Source organism: Mustela nigripes, chromosome 12 (genome assembly GCF_022355385.1).
Source record: "Mustela nigripes isolate SB6536 chromosome 12, MUSNIG.SB6536, whole genome shotgun sequence".
Classification (NCBI taxonomy): domain Eukaryota; kingdom Metazoa; phylum Chordata; class Mammalia; order Carnivora; family Mustelidae; genus Mustela; species Mustela nigripes.
Genome location: NC_081568.1, coordinates 116,467,809 through 116,485,628, shown reverse-complemented (window position 1 = coordinate 116,485,628; position 17,820 = coordinate 116,467,809). Strand labels below are relative to the sequence as shown.

Genomic DNA, 17,820 nt, shown 5'->3' with positions numbered 1-17,820 from the left:
GCGCCCCAGTCCCAGCAATGCTGGTTGTCTGGGGCATTCCCATCACCTGCCTTCTTCTGATCTCTATTTCTCTTCCAACCCAACTGTGCTCCTGCTTTTTTTCGCTGATCACCCCATTTCCATAGCATATTAAATATACTTTTAAGGAGATGTCAAGACTTCCCTTAAGAATACGGGCTTTTATTTGTGACAGCACATATGCATTAACAGAAGATAGGCATGTTGGCAAATGAAATCTGACCAAATACCAAGAAAGCCTTAATTGAGAGTACCCAAGTTAATTTTAAAACCCTCCAAGTTAATATAGCTTTGCTTTTTAATTTAGTAAATGGATTTAGCTACTGTTTTAACTCAGTTAATTCAGTCTTTCCTCAAGTTCAGTTCAATTCACTTTTTTTTCCAATTCACAAAAATATTTTTATTCAGCTATTGTTTTTAGACAACTAATGAAACTCTTCTCTGCAGTTCTCTTTTGCAAATGGACTGGTTTCAATAAGTGGTGCTTAATTTATGTAATTGCTCTCTTTATTCTTCTTTGTGATCCACCTTTCATTCTATTTGGCAGACACTGGTTGCTTTGTAATTTTGAAAAAAAAAAAAAAAAAAAAAGAAGTAACACGTAAGTATACCTGGCAAGAATAGATAGCGGCAAAATGATTCTTAAGTGAAATTTTGTATATTGTAAACTGTTTTTCATAGACTATCATCTTGAAACGTACTTCAAAGCAAATACAGAAGTCTTCTCAGCATTAATGCTGCACCCATTCATTTATTTAACATAAAACAGATATTGATTAAGTTCCTGCTCTGTGCCAGATACAGTTCCAGGTGGTGAGGTTGTGACATTGAACCAGACAGACAAGATCCTTGCTCTTTGCCAGCACACGTTCTAGCTGGGGCCGAAGTAGAGATGCAGACAGCAGTCACATACACAGCCTGTCCAGATGGCAGCTGCCTTCCCAGTTCTTTCCCCCTTTACCATTGCTTCAAATCCACATCTACACCCTTTTTACCTGTAGTATTGTGCTGAATTTAGTCTCACACTACTACTACCTCCACCTAGTAAGAGCCGTTTAAGGGCCTCATTCCAGTACAGGAGAGAAAGAATGGAGAGGCTTCTGGCAGCGTCATGTTTCTTGTTAAGCTGAAACTAAACATGCTGTACTTTCAGAATTGTACAGGTGAGAATTCATTCACTCATTCAGCAAACGTCTATCGAACAGTATGTCAGTCAGGGTTCTATTAGGTCCCAAGCTGTATAGCACCTATATGCCCCTCTACAGTACCTCACACTATAGGTGGAGGGAGAGAGATGTGAAATAAATAGTTACTGATAAATATTACAATGAAAACATATACTAGTACAAGGGGAGCACCACAGAAGCAGGCACTAACTGTGGCTGGGAATAGGTTTCATCCTAAGGTCACTTCTAAACCTCATCTTACAGGTGGCTGGAAGTAGAACATGCTTCATTTATTCAGGGAATGTTTACTGAACACCTTCTCTGAGCCAAGCACAACTGTAGGTGCCATAGACACAGCAGTGACCTGGACAAAGTCCCTGCTCTCTTAGCAGCAGAGAAACATACAATAAGCATATAGACTAATAATTATATATTAGGTGGTGATACCTATTAATAACCACAAAACAAAGCTTAATAAAGGGAACAGAGAATGATAAGGGATACTGTTTTAGATCACATGGTTAGAGAAGGCCTCACTAATGAGATGACTTTTGCTCAGAATCCTGAATGAATGAAACCAAAAAGTAAAAGGAAGCCATTCCACATAGAGGGACTAGCATTACTAAAGACGTAATAATCTTGAAAAGCATAGCCTCTTTAGTGCAAAGTGGTGAGATATTCTCACTGAGCATGGAGTAAGATGGGGTGCAGGGACTTGGCCAGAGTGTGGTAGATGAGGCTGGGAAAGATGGAAGGAAGGGAAGAAGGGAAGGAGGGAGGAAGAAATGGGAAAGGTCAAGAACAGTTTCTAGGTCTAAACTTGGGTGACTGGATGAGGGATGATGCCATTAAACAGCTGAGGGAGCCCTGGAGGAGAGGCAGGTTTAGGAATGCAAATAATGAATTTGATTTGGGGCAATGGGAAATACAGAACTGGATATTAGAGGTCAGGCTAAAATACAGATTTGGCTATTACCAGCATTTCCTGGAAATTTAAGGAGGAAGAACAAGAAGAGTTAGTCAACATTGTCAGATACCACAGAGAAGTTTAATAGGATGAGAATTTTTAAAAGGCCATCACATTTGACCTTTGGAAGGTTGACAATGACTTCCAGAAGACTGATTTCAGCGGACTTGGGTAGGGCAAAGCCACATCATGGTTTAGTTGGAAAGTGGAAGGGTAAGAGGCTAGGATTGTCCAGCCAAGATCATTGTCTTCCCCGACTTCCCAGAGCCCTCCCTGGAAGCTTTGAACCTAAGGTCCCACTCCCTCCTTAACTTTCTCCACTTAAGGCCTAGGATTGGATGCTTGAGCTGGGGATATGATCTCAGATCCTCGGGTTTCTGATGGGAGAAGGGTCAGGGGTAAGGGAGCCTAATACTGGTGAATCGGGTACTGAAAGAAGCGTCTTCAGTGGGGAACAGCAGATCAGGCCCATTCTGAGATCTATCGACGGAGGGGAAGAAGGATGAAATACACAGGTCTCTGTTGTATGTGGAGACTAGATCAGGAAGCTGAGGTGGGATGCAGAGCAAACAACTGGGAAGGTTGGGAGTCAGGGAGGGAACGGGACATGAATTAGTCAAGAAAACCCCAATGAGAGAATACAGTCTGGCAAAGCATGGGGGTTCAGGGTTGAGGCTAATAGTAAACTGATGGGCACTAGAAGAAATTTAGACAGAGATGCTTAGGTTTCTTAAGGCACAGGAACTGAAGATGTACAAAGGAGAGGCTGTTGGCAGTACTTGTGAGCACAGTGATAGCAGTGAGGTGACAGTTAATGACCCGTGGGGTGGTCCCAGCAATAACTGGCATAATAGATATTCAGTAAATATTTATAAAGCCAGAAGGGACTATTCCTCCACAGATAATATGGAGGAAAGGGATGAGATACTAGAGTTCTGAAGAGCTGTTAGTAATGCCTAGGTTCCCTTCTGGGAGAGGATGGGGCTGGTGCCTAAGAGATGCCGGATCCCTTAGAAGTACAAAGCCCAAGAGAGGCTTGTACCACGGAGGGACGTGGTAGCATAGACCAGAGTAGGAAACCTACTCCTTTAATCCTGGAGATCTAAGGGATTCCCCGGAAGTCTACCAGATTTCCCCACCACTGCACACTCCTGGACTGTTTCTCTCACCTGCACCTCCATCTCTGCCCACTGGGGGGCGGGGCTCGAGGACAAGGCTGGTGGCTGCTCTGATGCCTCGAGAGCCATCAGTTCCTACCAGACTCGCTGCTCGGGTGTGGTCTTAGCTTATGGCCGGAAACAGGCCCTCAGACTTCTCCCCACTGCCAGGCAGTGGTAGGGGCGGGCCCAGAGGGCCAATGCCAGTGCGGGTTGGTGCTCCGATCTGGTTGAGTGCCCAGGCCGTTCCCAGCATGCTGATGATCCGACCAGGGATCAGCCCAGGCCCTGAGGGGTGGGAGGTGCCCCTGGGTCCACGACCCTACGGATTCTACAGTGGGATGGCACCCCACAGGCCCAGGGTCGGAGCTGGTGAGGCTGGGCCCCGGTTCCGGAGCCCCTCGGAGGGCGCCTTCCGGAGACCCTACATGGTCCTGCAATGCACCCCAAGTTTGGTGCTGCCAGAGGACGTCTCGAAGGTAGAGAAAGAGATGGAGCAGCTGGCCAAAGAGCTGAGGCAAAAGAGGATGGCCCTGGGGTATTCACAGGCCGACGTGGGGTTCGCCATGGGGGCTCTTTTTGGAAGAGTGCTTAGCCAGACAACCATCTGCCGCTTCGAGTCCCAGCAGCTCAGCCTCGCCAACATGTGGAAGCTGCGGCCACTACTGAAAATGTGGCTGGAGGAGGTGGACACCAAGAACTTTCTGGGCATACGCAAAATGGAGATGATCCTGCGGCAGGCTCGGAAGCAGAGACGGGCAAACAGGGAGAATCGCATCCGAAACAACCTGGAGCAACTCTTCTTGCAGTGCCCGAAGCCCACACCCCAGCAAATCAGCTGCATCGCTGACCAGCTCCGGCTGCAGAAGGAGCTGGTCCAAGTTTGGTTCCATAACCGGATCAAGATGGATCGTCAGCCAACCATTGATTTCTCCCCACCGGCGGATGTGGGGGCAGCCGGGCCTCCTTTCCCAGGGGGACCAGTGTGCTTTCCCCTGGCATCAGGGATCCATTTTGGTGCCCCGCACTACGAAGAGCCCTACTTTATACCCATGTATTCCCCTACCCCTTTCCCTGTGTCAGGGACCTTCCTCTCTGCCCGAGTCAACGCTCAGGGCCACCCCAGGCTTTCAAACTGAGGGGCTGTGCCCTTCTGGGAAGGGTTGAACTGGGAAAATGGGTCCCTGTGATTCATTTCAGGGCTGTTAACATTAAGAGCTCCATTCACCGTCTAAATAAGTTAAGAATACCTAAGGGATGAGTTGGGAGTTGTTTAGGAAATTCCGGGGAGGGAAGTTGAAGTTTATTAATTCCATTGTTTTTACCTACCATTGGTTTTAAGTCACATTACAATACATATATGGTTTCAGATATTTTGTTTCTTTTTTTAAATTCATTAGAAATTGTGTCTATTATTCCTTGTGGTTATCAGTAAACATAGGGATTTTTTTTTTCTTATAAACACAATATTGAGTGAAACCTCAAGTCACAGAAGATTATTTCAGTACACCATTTTTTATCAAAACCCAGTAGAACTTTATATAAATACAAACATGGGTTCCAAGATAATAGTAACCTCTGTGGGAAAGTGTGAGGTTGGGATAGGGCAGGAGTACACAAAACCTACCCAGAGCCCTTGATAAAATGCAAGAGTTTTCTTGTTCTCCTCCCTTTCGTGAAAGAGGTGTTTGTTTGTTTGTTTCTAATTCACCTTCTCATTTAGAGTGCTCAATTTTGTGTGGAGGTCTCAGTCCAGCTCTCCACCTTAAGGAATCCCACTGGTGTATCTCCCGACCTGCCACAGTCACTGTATTTGGAATCCCTTTGTTACTGAGGTTGAAATGCTAGAGGGCGCTAGCTCAGCCCCCAGTTCCAGCTTGCTTCTCTGGTTTTCAGCTGTTTGTTTTATTACCTGTTTGTTTTATTTCCCTTATTACTTTTGAACTCAGATATGCTTCTTAAAGAATATCTGCAGTGGTTAAGTCAACATACCCTGGTGGCTGGTCTGGTGGTTCATCCTCTGCCACTTTTCCAGTCTTTTCTATGAAATCGATCTTTTCTAGTTTTCTACTTCTGTAGTGGTGAACTTTGGTTATCATATACTAAACAGAAATAATTAATTTTTCTGTGTTTGTACCTCTGCTGCTGTAAACCTGCATGTAATATTGGTTGCTTTATAATTCCATCACTAAATATTATGTCTGAGTTTATGTCTTCTATGTAATTACTATTCGTGTCAGTTTTTGCTTTCTCTACTTTATTTTTTCTTAATCAGCTTTTACAAAGAATGTATAGGTATTTACAAATAAGTCTTTTTAAAAAATTTTTATCTTATTTACTGCTGTTTTTATTTTCTAATTGATGAACTTTTAGCTTTTATTTTTATTAATTGCTTTTTTCTAGTTTCCTCTGGTTTCTTCCAAGTGTATTTTTCCTTCTTTTTTTTTTTTAAGATTTTATTTATTTATTTGACAGGGAGAGAGATCACAAGTAGGCAGAGAGGCAGGCAGAGAGAGAGAGGGAAGCAGGCTCCCCGCTGAGCAGAGAGCCCAGTGTGGGGCTCAATCCCAGGACCCTGAAATCATGACCTGAGCTGAAGGCAGAGACTTAACCCACTGAGCTACCCAGACACCCTATATTTTTCCTTCTTGTCAGTGTTCAAAGATAAAATACTGACAGTGTACACAGGTTAATGAAAATGGAGATAAACTTCACTTACTTAGCTTGAGATTCCGTAGATGACTAATTACTCATTCTTGGACTATCCCACTAAAAGTCCCATAGCACCAGTCCCATTTCTTCCTTTTCCTAGACAGCCCTTCTGGACAGCCTTGAAAGGGAGAAGTTTCTGTGGAGAGCAAGGTAGTATTTAACGACAGGATGGATTGTTGTCGTTGTGTCAACATTCAGCTCCTAAAAGCTGTGAGGAGGCTCTGACCCAGGCTGCAGCCCCTGCGGAGCAATGGTAATGGGCTGTTCATCTCAGGGAACAGCTCCGAGGGTCTGGCTCAGCACCTGCACAGCTGCATTGTTCACACGGCTGCCGCCCCTCTACTCAGGCAAGCACCACGACATGTCACTGATCAGCCCTCACATAATCTAAAATGAGATTTTTCCATCACTGCTCCTTTGGACTATGAAGAGAAAAAAGGCTAGAACTTGGGGCAACTTTGGCATTTAAAGAATTTCATATTTTTCAAAGATTTAAGATTATTGGCAGAAATCTTAATAATAAAATCCTTCAGAACTGAGAAGGAGCTATCCTTCGAGGTGGGAAAAAACCAACGGTGTGGTGTCAGTGCTGAACAGGGTCAAATATACAGAGATCAAGTAACATAAAATCAAACAATATATACCACATCACTAACAAACGTATCCTTGGTACCATTAGTGGACAGTTGGTAGAGGCAGATGTCAAACAATAGTCCAGAGTCTTCCTACTTGCCAGATTTCCCACTAACCTCAATTAAAAACACAAATTCCAACCACTTAAGATCTTCACCATCATTCTGAAATAGTCTTTATCACGTTGCCTTTATCTTGTGTTTTCCTCAGACAAGGCAAGTATTCTTAGCCTGATGATGCTGAGCCCCTTTAGAGTACAGACGCAATAGTGTGTTTGTACATAGGTGCATCTTTACAGATGGGGATGATAGTTTTTATCACATTCTCAAAAGAGACATGACTCTTTGTAGATGTAAAATTTCAGAATTCTAGAAATACATTCCCTTGGCCACTTCACTTTCAGGAGTTTTCCCTTGACACAGTACTGGTCTAACAAGTAATTTGTAGTTTTCTTTGAATCTGTATTTTCTGGATATCTCTAGCTCAGTATAGAATAGAGGACCTGAATCACTTCTTATATAAGTCTTTCAAATTTGGAACAAATGTTGTATTAATTACTGCCTTTATTGTTCTTATACTTTTATCAATCCTTGACACTTTAATTAATTCCTATCATAAAGAACAATTTCTCTTGTTCCCAGAACCTTTCCTGTCTATTGTCTGAGAAGACTTGAAGTGTTAGCATAAGCTCCCTTATTCCAAAACATTATCTTGCTCTTGAAATAGCATCTAAATATTTTCTCTAATTTCACATTTTTGAAATATACATACTATATATCTTTGTTTACTATACTAAAACTATGTCATGGGATTTATTTTTCAGTATAGCCACTTTTGTTTATAGCTTTCTTCCAGAAATCGTCTTGCTTTCTAAACAGTATTAGTTTGGTAGCAGAACCTATTCACAATGAATTTTTTTAGAGTACAAAATTGTATTATCAGTGTAAGACAGTGTTTTGAAAGTGAAAACTACAGTGCCATTCCAATAAAATCCTAGTGGAATATGAGAGTATTACCTGACAAAGTGATTGTAAACTGAAAGACCAAAACTTAGGAAGATAAGTAAATTTTGAAGAAAAGAGTTAGGGTGGCCTTGTCCTACCAACTGTTATGAAACTACAATAATTTAAACAGTATGGTGGTGCTTAGGGACAAAAATAATGGAAACGAGAATTTGGCTATTCATGAATTGGTACAATCTTCATGAAAGGCTATTGGTAATTCATATAGGAAGTTTTTATTTTTTTATTATTTTTTAATATTTAATTATTTTTAATATTTTTAATATTTTTATTATTTTATTTATTTATTTGACAGATCACAAGTAGGCAGAGAGGCAGGCAGAGAGAGGAGGAAGAAGCAGGCTCCCTGCTGAGCAGAGAGGCTGACGTGGGGCTCCATCCCAGGACCCCGAGATCATGACCTGAGCCGAAAGCAGAGGCTTAACCCACTGAGCCACCCAGGCGCCCCAATATGGGAAGTTTTTAAAATGTGATTTTTCTTTGGCCAATCATTTCTGCTTCAGTGAATTTCTATAAGAAAATAATTGTGTACACAAAAATTTAGCAATAAGGATCATCATTACAGCATTTTTTCAACAATAAGAAATTGTTAAAACCAAATGTTCAACAAAGAGGAAGTAAATGACAAGAAACACCATAATGGTAAAATTGTGTTATAGAGCTACAGTTTTGACAAAGGTCAGAATAGATTATTGAGTGAGGCAAAAGAGTTTATTAAGCTTTATGATTTTTTTTAAGGAAAAAGCTATGTTACATACCTTTTGTATGTTACACAAATCTATACATAAACAAGTATCATTGGTGATTTAATTTATAAAATTTTTTTGCTATATATATTGCACAGTAAAAATATTTAAGAAGAGCTTCTGAAAGAAAGTGCTAGGAAGGGGCACCTGGGTGGCTCAGTGGGTTAAGCCTCTGCCTTCGGCTCAGGTCATGATCTCAGGGTCCTGGGATCGAGCCCCGTGTTGGGCTCTCTGCTCAGCAGGGAGCCTGCTTCCCCCTCTCTGCTCTGCCTCTCTGCCTACTTGTGATCTCTCTCTCTCTGTCAAATAAATAAATAAAATCTTTAAAAAAAAAAAAAAAAAGAAGGTGCTAGGAAATCTGGGTTTCCTAAAAATACTCATTCTTCAAGTCTTTTTATCTCTAAAATGGTACTTTTTCATTATAAAGCAATATTTTGGAATAATAAATTTGACCTTTTCATTTTTAGTCATAATTTGTAGTTTCTTTAAAAAGAAAAGCAGTTCTCTAAACAGAGGAGTATTGGACTATATCAGTTAGAGAGACATTGCTAAAAATTAGGTGTTTTCTGTTTTTTGTTTTAAATCAGATGCCCATTAATGTTAAAGAGCTGTGGTGTAGCTCAGTGAGTGAAGACACCTGCCATATGTCTGTTTTCCTGCACAACATGGTAATTTACAATTACAATTAGTGTGTTTATATACCTCAGTGGTGTTAACCCATATTTAGAATATAATATAAACCCAAATCATTTTCGTGTTTCTGAATGTTTACTTTTCAATTTTAAAAACCATTTGAAAATATCAAAATTCTGGTTTTTATCCAAGTAGAATCCTCCTTACTTAACATATTTGGAGAAACAGAATGGACCTATAGGTTTCTAGGTTTCAAGGCAGGGTCAGTTCCTGTGATTACAGCGCCAGCCAGTTGAAAGATGAACTGTCATGAAATGAATCTACCCCAGTTACCCAGTAAAATCCTTAAAACAAAGCATTAGCATTATCATAATTACACCAGTGAAGAGAAGCTTGACAAGAAGCTGTTGAAGAGCCCTTGTGATTTACCTACAGAGCTGTCTTCAGAAAACAGTGCAACATGTTGGTCTGTTGGGCTGCTGCCCTGCCATCTTACTTTAGCTAGGAATCCTGCTGTGAATTCTGCTAAAGGCAAAATGAGCTACATGGGCATTGAACTTGGGCTTCTTGGGCATTTATCCCCCAGTTTCCAACAAAATTATGAAGTACAAACCAACTCCACTTAATACTGTTGACTCTTCTACTGACTGCCTGCCAAATACCTCGGGTTGGAAAAGGAAAAATTGAGGACTTCCCAAGAATTCACTACATCTCGGATTCAATATTCACTTCTAATACTGTACAACCTGCTCTGCCACATCTTCTTCAAAAGAGTGCCTGTTTAATATTTTAAATAATTTAAAATTTATCTTAGATTATTAATTAATTATTATTAATCAATTATAATTAATTATTAATATATTATTAATAATAATCTTTCTCTCAGGATGCGTGATGTAGACCTTCTTTTAGATTTTGATGCAATGACCAGGGTGGTGTATAAGATGCTTCAAGTTGATTTATTATCTTAGAATGGATGATAATGTTCCTAGAACAGCTGTAAAACTTTGAATACTATTGACTGAGTAGTGGACAAATCTTCATATATACCTTTTTTATTGAAAAACAGTTTGTTTCAATATACCATTTATTAGTTTGCTAAGGTTGCCGTAACAAGTACTCAACAGTTGGGGAGCTTAAAGAACAGAATTTTTTTTTTCATCATTCTGGAGGCTAGAAGGCTGTGATCAAGATGTGGGCAAAGTTGATTCCTTCTCAGGGCTGTGAGGGAGGGATCTATATTAGGCTTATAGATGGTGGCCTTCTCCCTGTGTCTTCCCATTATCTTCCTTGTGTACATATCTGTGTCCAGATATGTTCTTCTCTTAAGAACACCAATCATTGGATTATGGGCCTACCCTGATGATCTCATTTTAACTTAATTGTCACTGTAAATATCTCTAAATAAGGTCACATTCGAGGGTACTGCAGGTTAGGACTTAAATGTATAAATTTTTGTGGGGAAACAGTTCGGCTCTTAGCACCAGCCCAATTAAAATTTCAGCTGGATTTAATTATCATTAACATACTCTGTCAGCAAATATTAATGAATGAATGCCTTTTATAACATGTAGTGTCCTGGGTGCTAAGATGCAGTAGTGACCAAAAACAGGCCCATCCTGACCTTCATGGAGCTTAAAGTATGGTTAGACATCTATATTAAGGAAATAAACATATAATTATAACTCATAATAAATACCATGGGATATCAGGTCAGGGGGTGTCTTAATTTAGATTGATGTTTATAATCCTTTTATAATATGCAAGTATTTCCTCTGACAACATCAGTGTTGACAAATACTCTAAACCAGAGGGACCTATCTGCAGAGAAGTGTGGTCCTATAACCAAGGCAGAGTTTGGGACACAGGCATTCCCATATTAAAATCCCAGCTCAGTAACCTATGGTCTGTTTTACTTTGAATGAGTTACTTCTTTCAACCCAGTTTCTCATCTATAGAATCTGTCTAGAATGTGGCTACCCACAAAATATGAGAGAGTTGATAAAAGCATAAAATTAGGTAATATAAAAAGAAACCCCTAGGACTTCCCTTTTATGCAGTAGACACTCAATAATTTGTCTCACCAGGGGCACCTGGGTGGCTCAGTGGAGTAAGCATCTGATTCTTGATTTCTCTCAGGTCATGGTCTCAGGGTTGTGAGAAAGAGCCCCACGTCAGACTCCAACTCCATTTGGGCATGGAGTCTGCTTAAGATTCTCTCTTTCCCTCTGCCCCTCCCCTTCTCTCTCCTTCTCTAGAAAGTAATAATTTTTTTTCTCCATTGTGTTGCCACTGTACATTGTCTGTGCTTTATTTTTATCTCATAAATCCTTCCTTTGCATCTTAAAAACTTTCCCATAGTAGGTGCTCAATGATTTGTAGCCAAAACTGAATAAATAGAAAAAAGAAAAAGTAGAGACAGTAGTCTCAGTTGCCAGAAACCTTACTCTCTGATATTGGGAAATGATTCTCAAAATTTGTTATAATTGGAAAACAGTTATGTAGTCCCATTTCCTCAGCTGTCAAGTGACAACTAGGTAAAGGAACAGATGATAGGGTTTTGACTCAAAAGATACAGATGAAGACTTTGAAACCCCTACAGGGTTAAATAATCAAAAGGAATGGTCTCCGAAGTTATTTCCAGTCCATAATAATTGTATGAATCTCCATGAACTAGAACAAAACAGTGCACCACAGATTGAATATGGGGGCTATGAGGAGACAAAGTATAGGGAAGGAGAAAGTAGGGTGACACTGGTCTTCGTACTGTGATTCCCATTTAACCTTTCCTTTCTGATGTGCTGTTTCTCCCAAATGTAGCCCTGTTCTGCCTGTATACCTACTATAAGATGTCCATACCCTTTACCTTTTTGGTCCAAAACCTACTGTATTCGTTTGCTGGGGCTGCTGTGGCAAAGTACCACAGATTGGGTGGCTTAAGGAACAGAAATTTATTGTCTCACAGTTCTGGAGATTCAAAGTCTGAGTCTGATCCAGGGATGGGCAGGTTTGGTTCTTTCTGAGGGCTGGAGAATCTGTTTCAGACCTCTCTCCTTGGCTTGTCTCTGCATCCATATTTCCCATTTTTATAAGGAGAGCAGCCATATTGGAATGGGACCCACCCTAATAATGTCATTTATTTAATTACCTCTGTAGAGGCCCTGTCTCCAAATAAGATCACATTCTGGGATACTGGGGGTCAAACCTTCAAAATATAAATTTCAGCAGGACATGTTTCAACGCATAGCACCACCACTCCTGGTAGAGAGAAAATGTCAGTGTGAATTGTCGGGGAGGTATAGGAAGGCAAAGAGACTGGTTTATTTTTTTCCTACAAAGGAGTTAAATAAGAGATGATGTGATAGAAAGGAAAGAGCAGTAGCCATAGAGTCAAGTAGTCCCAGATCTGTATCCTGTCTCCAGGCCATTCACTGAAGCAGTATCACATTCCAAGGGCCCCCGTCTCAGGGACGCTTCAGGAAAAATCATATTTCTTCCATCCCAACCAGTGACTTTGTGGGCTGAAAAATTACAGTAGCTACTTATTTTTATCTATTTTAGGAGAACAACTGTACTCTTACCAGTGAGTTTGAGAGGCCTTATCTTGGGATGAAAATTGTGGATATTTTTTGCTTCCAGTGCTGGTTGGTTTTAAAGGAAGGGAAGGGAACAGAAGGGGAAGGAGAAGGGAGGGGAAAGGAAGGGAGGAACGGAGGGAGGGAGGGAAGGAAGAAGGAAGGAGAAAATTTTGGATATTTTGATAAAGATATGATTCTTACTCTCCAAACAAAAAAATTGATTTGTGAACCTATTGAGAAAGCCCTGTCACTTTCCACTAAGCATTGTCAGCCACTAATTTCATGAAGCTAATTTAACAGGACAGTCAAGTGACTTGCCTTTAATTTGTTATGATTGTGTAATATTTATGAAAAGCAGAGCTGAAACAGCTGATAGCAAGTATTTAGACACTGATTGTTTTTGTAAATAGTTTTAAGACTACTGCTAAATCTAAGTAGACACCGAGTAGGTTTTCTCAGTACATGAAATGTAAATCATTCTTTCTGTAATAATAAGTCATTAAGTACATGCAAGTACTATAGATTATTACCTCATTTCACACATGTTTTTATGGTACTTGTCTGATTGTAAATATGTATTACCTTTGAGATTTTAACTAAAGAGAAGAAGTGGGAAGAGACTTATCATGCAGGAATTTATTGTGTTCTCCTGAAGAGGCAATCACACCAACACCATAGGTAGGAAAGAATATTTTGCTGTTTCTCTGTCACATCATTAGAGTAGTTAATCTAAAGCCATAAATTTTTGTCTTCTGGGCCAAGAAATTTTAAGTAAAATACTAACAAAAATGTTACGCTTTTAAATGAGAAGTGAAAGAATCTTTATCCTTTTTATTTGAGTTTCCAAAAATGGCACACTCCATAAAAAATTGTATCATTTTTATTTTTAAACTGAGTTTCTTGCATTAGTCAGTAAACAATTTATTTGGTGAACATTCTCTGTGCACACAGATACACCATGTGAACATTTAGGAAACAGAAGGTACTTGAATTTGTGAGATTTAAATATTTTCTCACAGTTGATCCAGTGATACTGCAGTTGAAATAAAATCACATATAAATGGAATACCACTTTCTACTAAAAAGCAAGTATAGATTTTCTATCATTGTTTTAATGAGGACAATAACAATTCCATGTATTCAGTAGAACATCTTTTAGATCTTTAGCATGCTTCTGTCCATGTACATTCAAAGACTCACCCGTAAAACTCCATCTGTCCTAATCACAAATATGCATATGCATTTAAATACATTATCTGACCACATATTTTCATAGTCTTGCAAATACTATTAAATTTTGAAAGTATAGATAGAGCAATGATTTCTTGTCTCACTGTTCTAAAAACATGTGCATGTATGTGCTAATATTCATACAAACACATTACATAAAATACGAGCTCTGTAGATCAAAGGTGACAAGTAAAAGATTACAACCAGGGTAGCAGCTTTTGGCCATCTAACCAACTTCCTTGCTGTGGCCCACAAACTCAATCCTGCCCTTCCTCCAGGGTGAACATTCTCACATTCTCCTGAATGAATGAAATGTAAATCTGTACTCCCTCAGTGACAGAGTATCTACTAAGCACCTGTTCAGGGGCAAGCACTGAAGATTCAGAATTAGAACAAGGAGCACATAGTCTAAATAGAGGAGAGAAGTGAGGAAGCCAATGATCATCTCACCAGGTGGCCAGTGATAGAAGAATGGGCGAAAGAACAGCACAGAGAAAAGAGCACAGAACTCACTGAGGGATATCTGGGAACATTATGAAGAGCCAGGACAACTTGAGCAGCTGTTACATGGAAATGACCAAAAGTCAGGAATGACAGAAAAAGTGAAAAGAGTTTGTTTTGACTAAAAATCTAGGCTATGATTAGTTACTACAATTGAGAGTTAAATGCAGTGGTTAAAATCCTGGCAGCCTTAGCAAATAAGTTACATAGTTCTCAGTACATGAAGATGATTACATGAATCTTCCAGAATGTATTAGGAGAAACACTTTATTTTATTTTTTTTTATTCCAGTATAGTTCACATACAATATTACATGTATGTAATCATGTAATATTAGACTACAAAATACAAAATCAGTTTCAGGTGTACTGTATAGTGATTCACCAATTCTATACATCACTCAGGCTTGTCGTAAGTGTGCTCTTAATCCCCTCCACCTACTTCACCTATCTCCCCCACTCACCTCCCCTCTGGTAACCACCAGTTTGTTCTCAGTAGTTAAGAATCTATTTCTTGGGGGGCACCTGGGTGGCTCAGTCGGTTTAGCATCTATCTTTGGCTCATGTCATGATCCCAGGGTCCTGGAACAGAACCCCCATTGGGCTCCCTGCTCAGCAGAGTCTGTTTCTCCCCCTCCCTCTGCCTGCCACTCCCCTTGCTTGTTCTCACTCTCTCTCTCTCTCTCTTTCTGTCAAATGAATAAACAAAATCTTTTAAAAAACAGTGTTTTTTGGTTTGTCTCTTTCTTCCTTTGTTCATTTTTTTTGTTTGTTAAATTACACATATGAGTGAAATCATACTGTATTTTTTTTTCTCTGTTTGGCTTATTTAGCTTAGTGTTACACTCCCTAGCTCCATCTATGTTTTTGCAAATGGCAAGATTTCATTCTTTTTTATAGCTGAATAATATTCCATTGGATGTATATACCACTTCTCTTTTTCTGGTTTCAGGTTCTTATTTAAATTCTAGTTAATTAACATACAGTGCAATATTAGTTTCGGATGTAAAACTTACTGATTGATAACTTGCATATACTTGCTCATCGCAAGTGCCCTCCTTAATCCCCATGACCCATTTAGCCTATCCCCCCTCCCGCCTTCCCTCCAGCAACCTTCAGTTTGTTCTCTATAGTTAAGAGTCTGTTTTATGCTTTGCCTCTCTCTATCTTTTCTTTCCCCTATGTTCATCTGTTTTGTTTCTTAAATTCCACATTCAAGTGAAATTGTCCAGTATTTGTCTTTCTTAACTTATTTTGCTTAACATATTACATTCTAGTTCCATCAACATGGTTGCAAATAGGAAGATTTCATTCTTTTTGGTGGCTGAGTAATATTCCATTGTATATATGTACTCCCTCTTCTTTATCCATTCATCAGTTGATGGACATTTGGACTTTTCTATAATTTGGCTATTGTTGATAATGCTTCTGTAAACAGTGGAGTGGGGCGCCTGGGTGGCTCAGTGGGTTAAAGCCTCTGCCTTCGGCTCAGGTCATGATCCCAGGGTCCTGGGATTGAGCCCCACATCAGGCTCTCTGCTCCGCAGGGAGCCTGCTTTCTCCTCTCTCTCTGCCTGCTTGTGATCTCTGTCTGTCAAATAAATAAATAAAATCTTTTAAAACAAAACAAAACAAACAAACAAACAAAAAACCAGTGGGGTGGGGCGCCTGGGTGGCTCAGTGGGTTAAGCCGCTGCCTTCGGCTCAGGTCATGATCTCAGGGTCCTGGGATCGAGTCCCGCATCGGGCTCTCTGCTCAGCAGGGAGCCTGCTTCCCTCTCTCTCTCTGCCTGCCTCTCCATCTACTTGTGATTTCTCTCTGTCAAATAAATAAAATCTTTAAAAAAAAAAAAAACCAGTGGGGTGGCATGTACCCCTTCAAATCTGTATTTTTGTATACTTTGGGTAAATACATAATACTTCAAATTGCTGGATTATAGGGTGGTTCTATTTTCAACCTTTTGAGGAACCTTCCTACTGTTTTCCAGAGTGGCTCTACCAGTTTGCATTCCCACCAGCAGTGCAAGAGGGTTCCCCTTTCTCCACATCCTCACCAACATCTTTTGTTTCCTATATTCTGTTTTTTGTTTCCTGTATTCTTTATTCTGACAAATGTGAGGTGTTATCTCATTGTTGTTTTGGTTTGCATTTCCCTGATGCTGAATGATGTTGAGCATCTTTTCATGTGTCTCTTGACCGTCTGGATGTCTTCTTTGGAGAAATGTCTCTTCATGTCAGTTATAAATAGTGAAAGTTTGACTTCTTCCTTGCTGATTTGGATGCCTTTTATTTCTTTTTGTTGTCTGATTGCTGAGGCTTCAGTACAGACTTCCAGTACTGTGTTATATAAGAGTGGTGAGGGTAGATATCCCTGTCTTGTTACTGACCATAGAGGAAAAGCTGTCAGTTTTTCCCCACCAAGGATATAAGCTGAGGGTCTTTCGTATATGATCTTAATAATGTTAAGGTGTGTTCTCTATCCCTATATCCCTTTCTCTATCCCTCTATCCCTTTATGATGTTGAGGTGTGGTGTGTCCTCTATCCCTACTCTGTTGAGGGTTTCTAAAGATACAAATGTAGTGATCCAAAGGGGCATGTGCACCCAAATGTTTATAGAAGCAACGTCCACAATAGGCAAACTTTGGAAAGAGCCCAGATGTCAACCAACAGATGAATAATATGGTAGTAATAAGATGTGGCATATATATACAATGGAATACTATGCAGCCATCAAAAGAAATGAAATCTTGCCATTTACAATAACGTGGATGAAACTAGAGGGTATCATGCTAAGTGAAATAAGTCAATCAGAGAAAGACAACTATCATATGACCTCTCTAATACGAGGAATTTCAGAGGCAGGGCAGGGGGTCATGAGGGGTAGGGAGGGAAAAAATGAAACAAGATGGGATCAGGAGGGAGACAAACCATAAGAGACTCTTAATCTCATGAAACAAACTCAGGATTGCTCGGGGGTTAGAAGGGTAGAGATAGGGTTGTTGGGTTATAAACATTGGTGCGGGTATGTGCCATGGTGAGTGCTTTGCAGTTTCTAAGCCTGATGATTCACAGATCTGTACACCTGGGTCAAATAATACATTATATGTTAATTTAAGAAAAAAAGACAGGGAGAAAAAACACACTAAAACTAAAAAAAAATGAGAGAGAGAAGGACTGGATATTGTGCTTTCTCAGATGTTTTAACTACATCTGTTGAGAGGATTATATGTTCTTATCCTTTTTTTTATTAATGTGGTTCATGACTACTGATTTGCATATATTGAACCACCCTTGCAGCCCAGGAATAAATCCTACTTGATCATGGTCAATGATTCTTTTATGTACTGTTAAATTCAGTTTGCTGGTATTTTGTTGAGAATTTTTATATCCATGTGCATCAGAGATAGTGGCCTGTAATTCTCTTTTTTAGTGGGGTCTGTCCAGTTTTGGAATCAAG

The 17,820-nt window shown here is 39.9% G+C and overlaps 2 protein-coding genes across 6 annotated transcripts in view; both read left to right on the top strand.

Annotated features, from left to right (window-relative positions):
- Positions 1-17,820, top strand: part of ARB2A (ARB2 cotranscriptional regulator A) — a 428,932-nt gene that overhangs the window by 301,740 nt on the left and 109,372 nt on the right. The gene's annotated exons all lie outside the window — the stretch shown is intronic.
- Positions 3,440-4,447, top strand: POU5F2 (POU domain class 5, transcription factor 2). Its single transcript, XM_059416662.1, has one exon. The coding sequence runs from the start codon at positions 3,440-3,442 to the stop codon at positions 4,445-4,447; it is 1,008 nt and encodes a 335-aa protein (XP_059272645.1).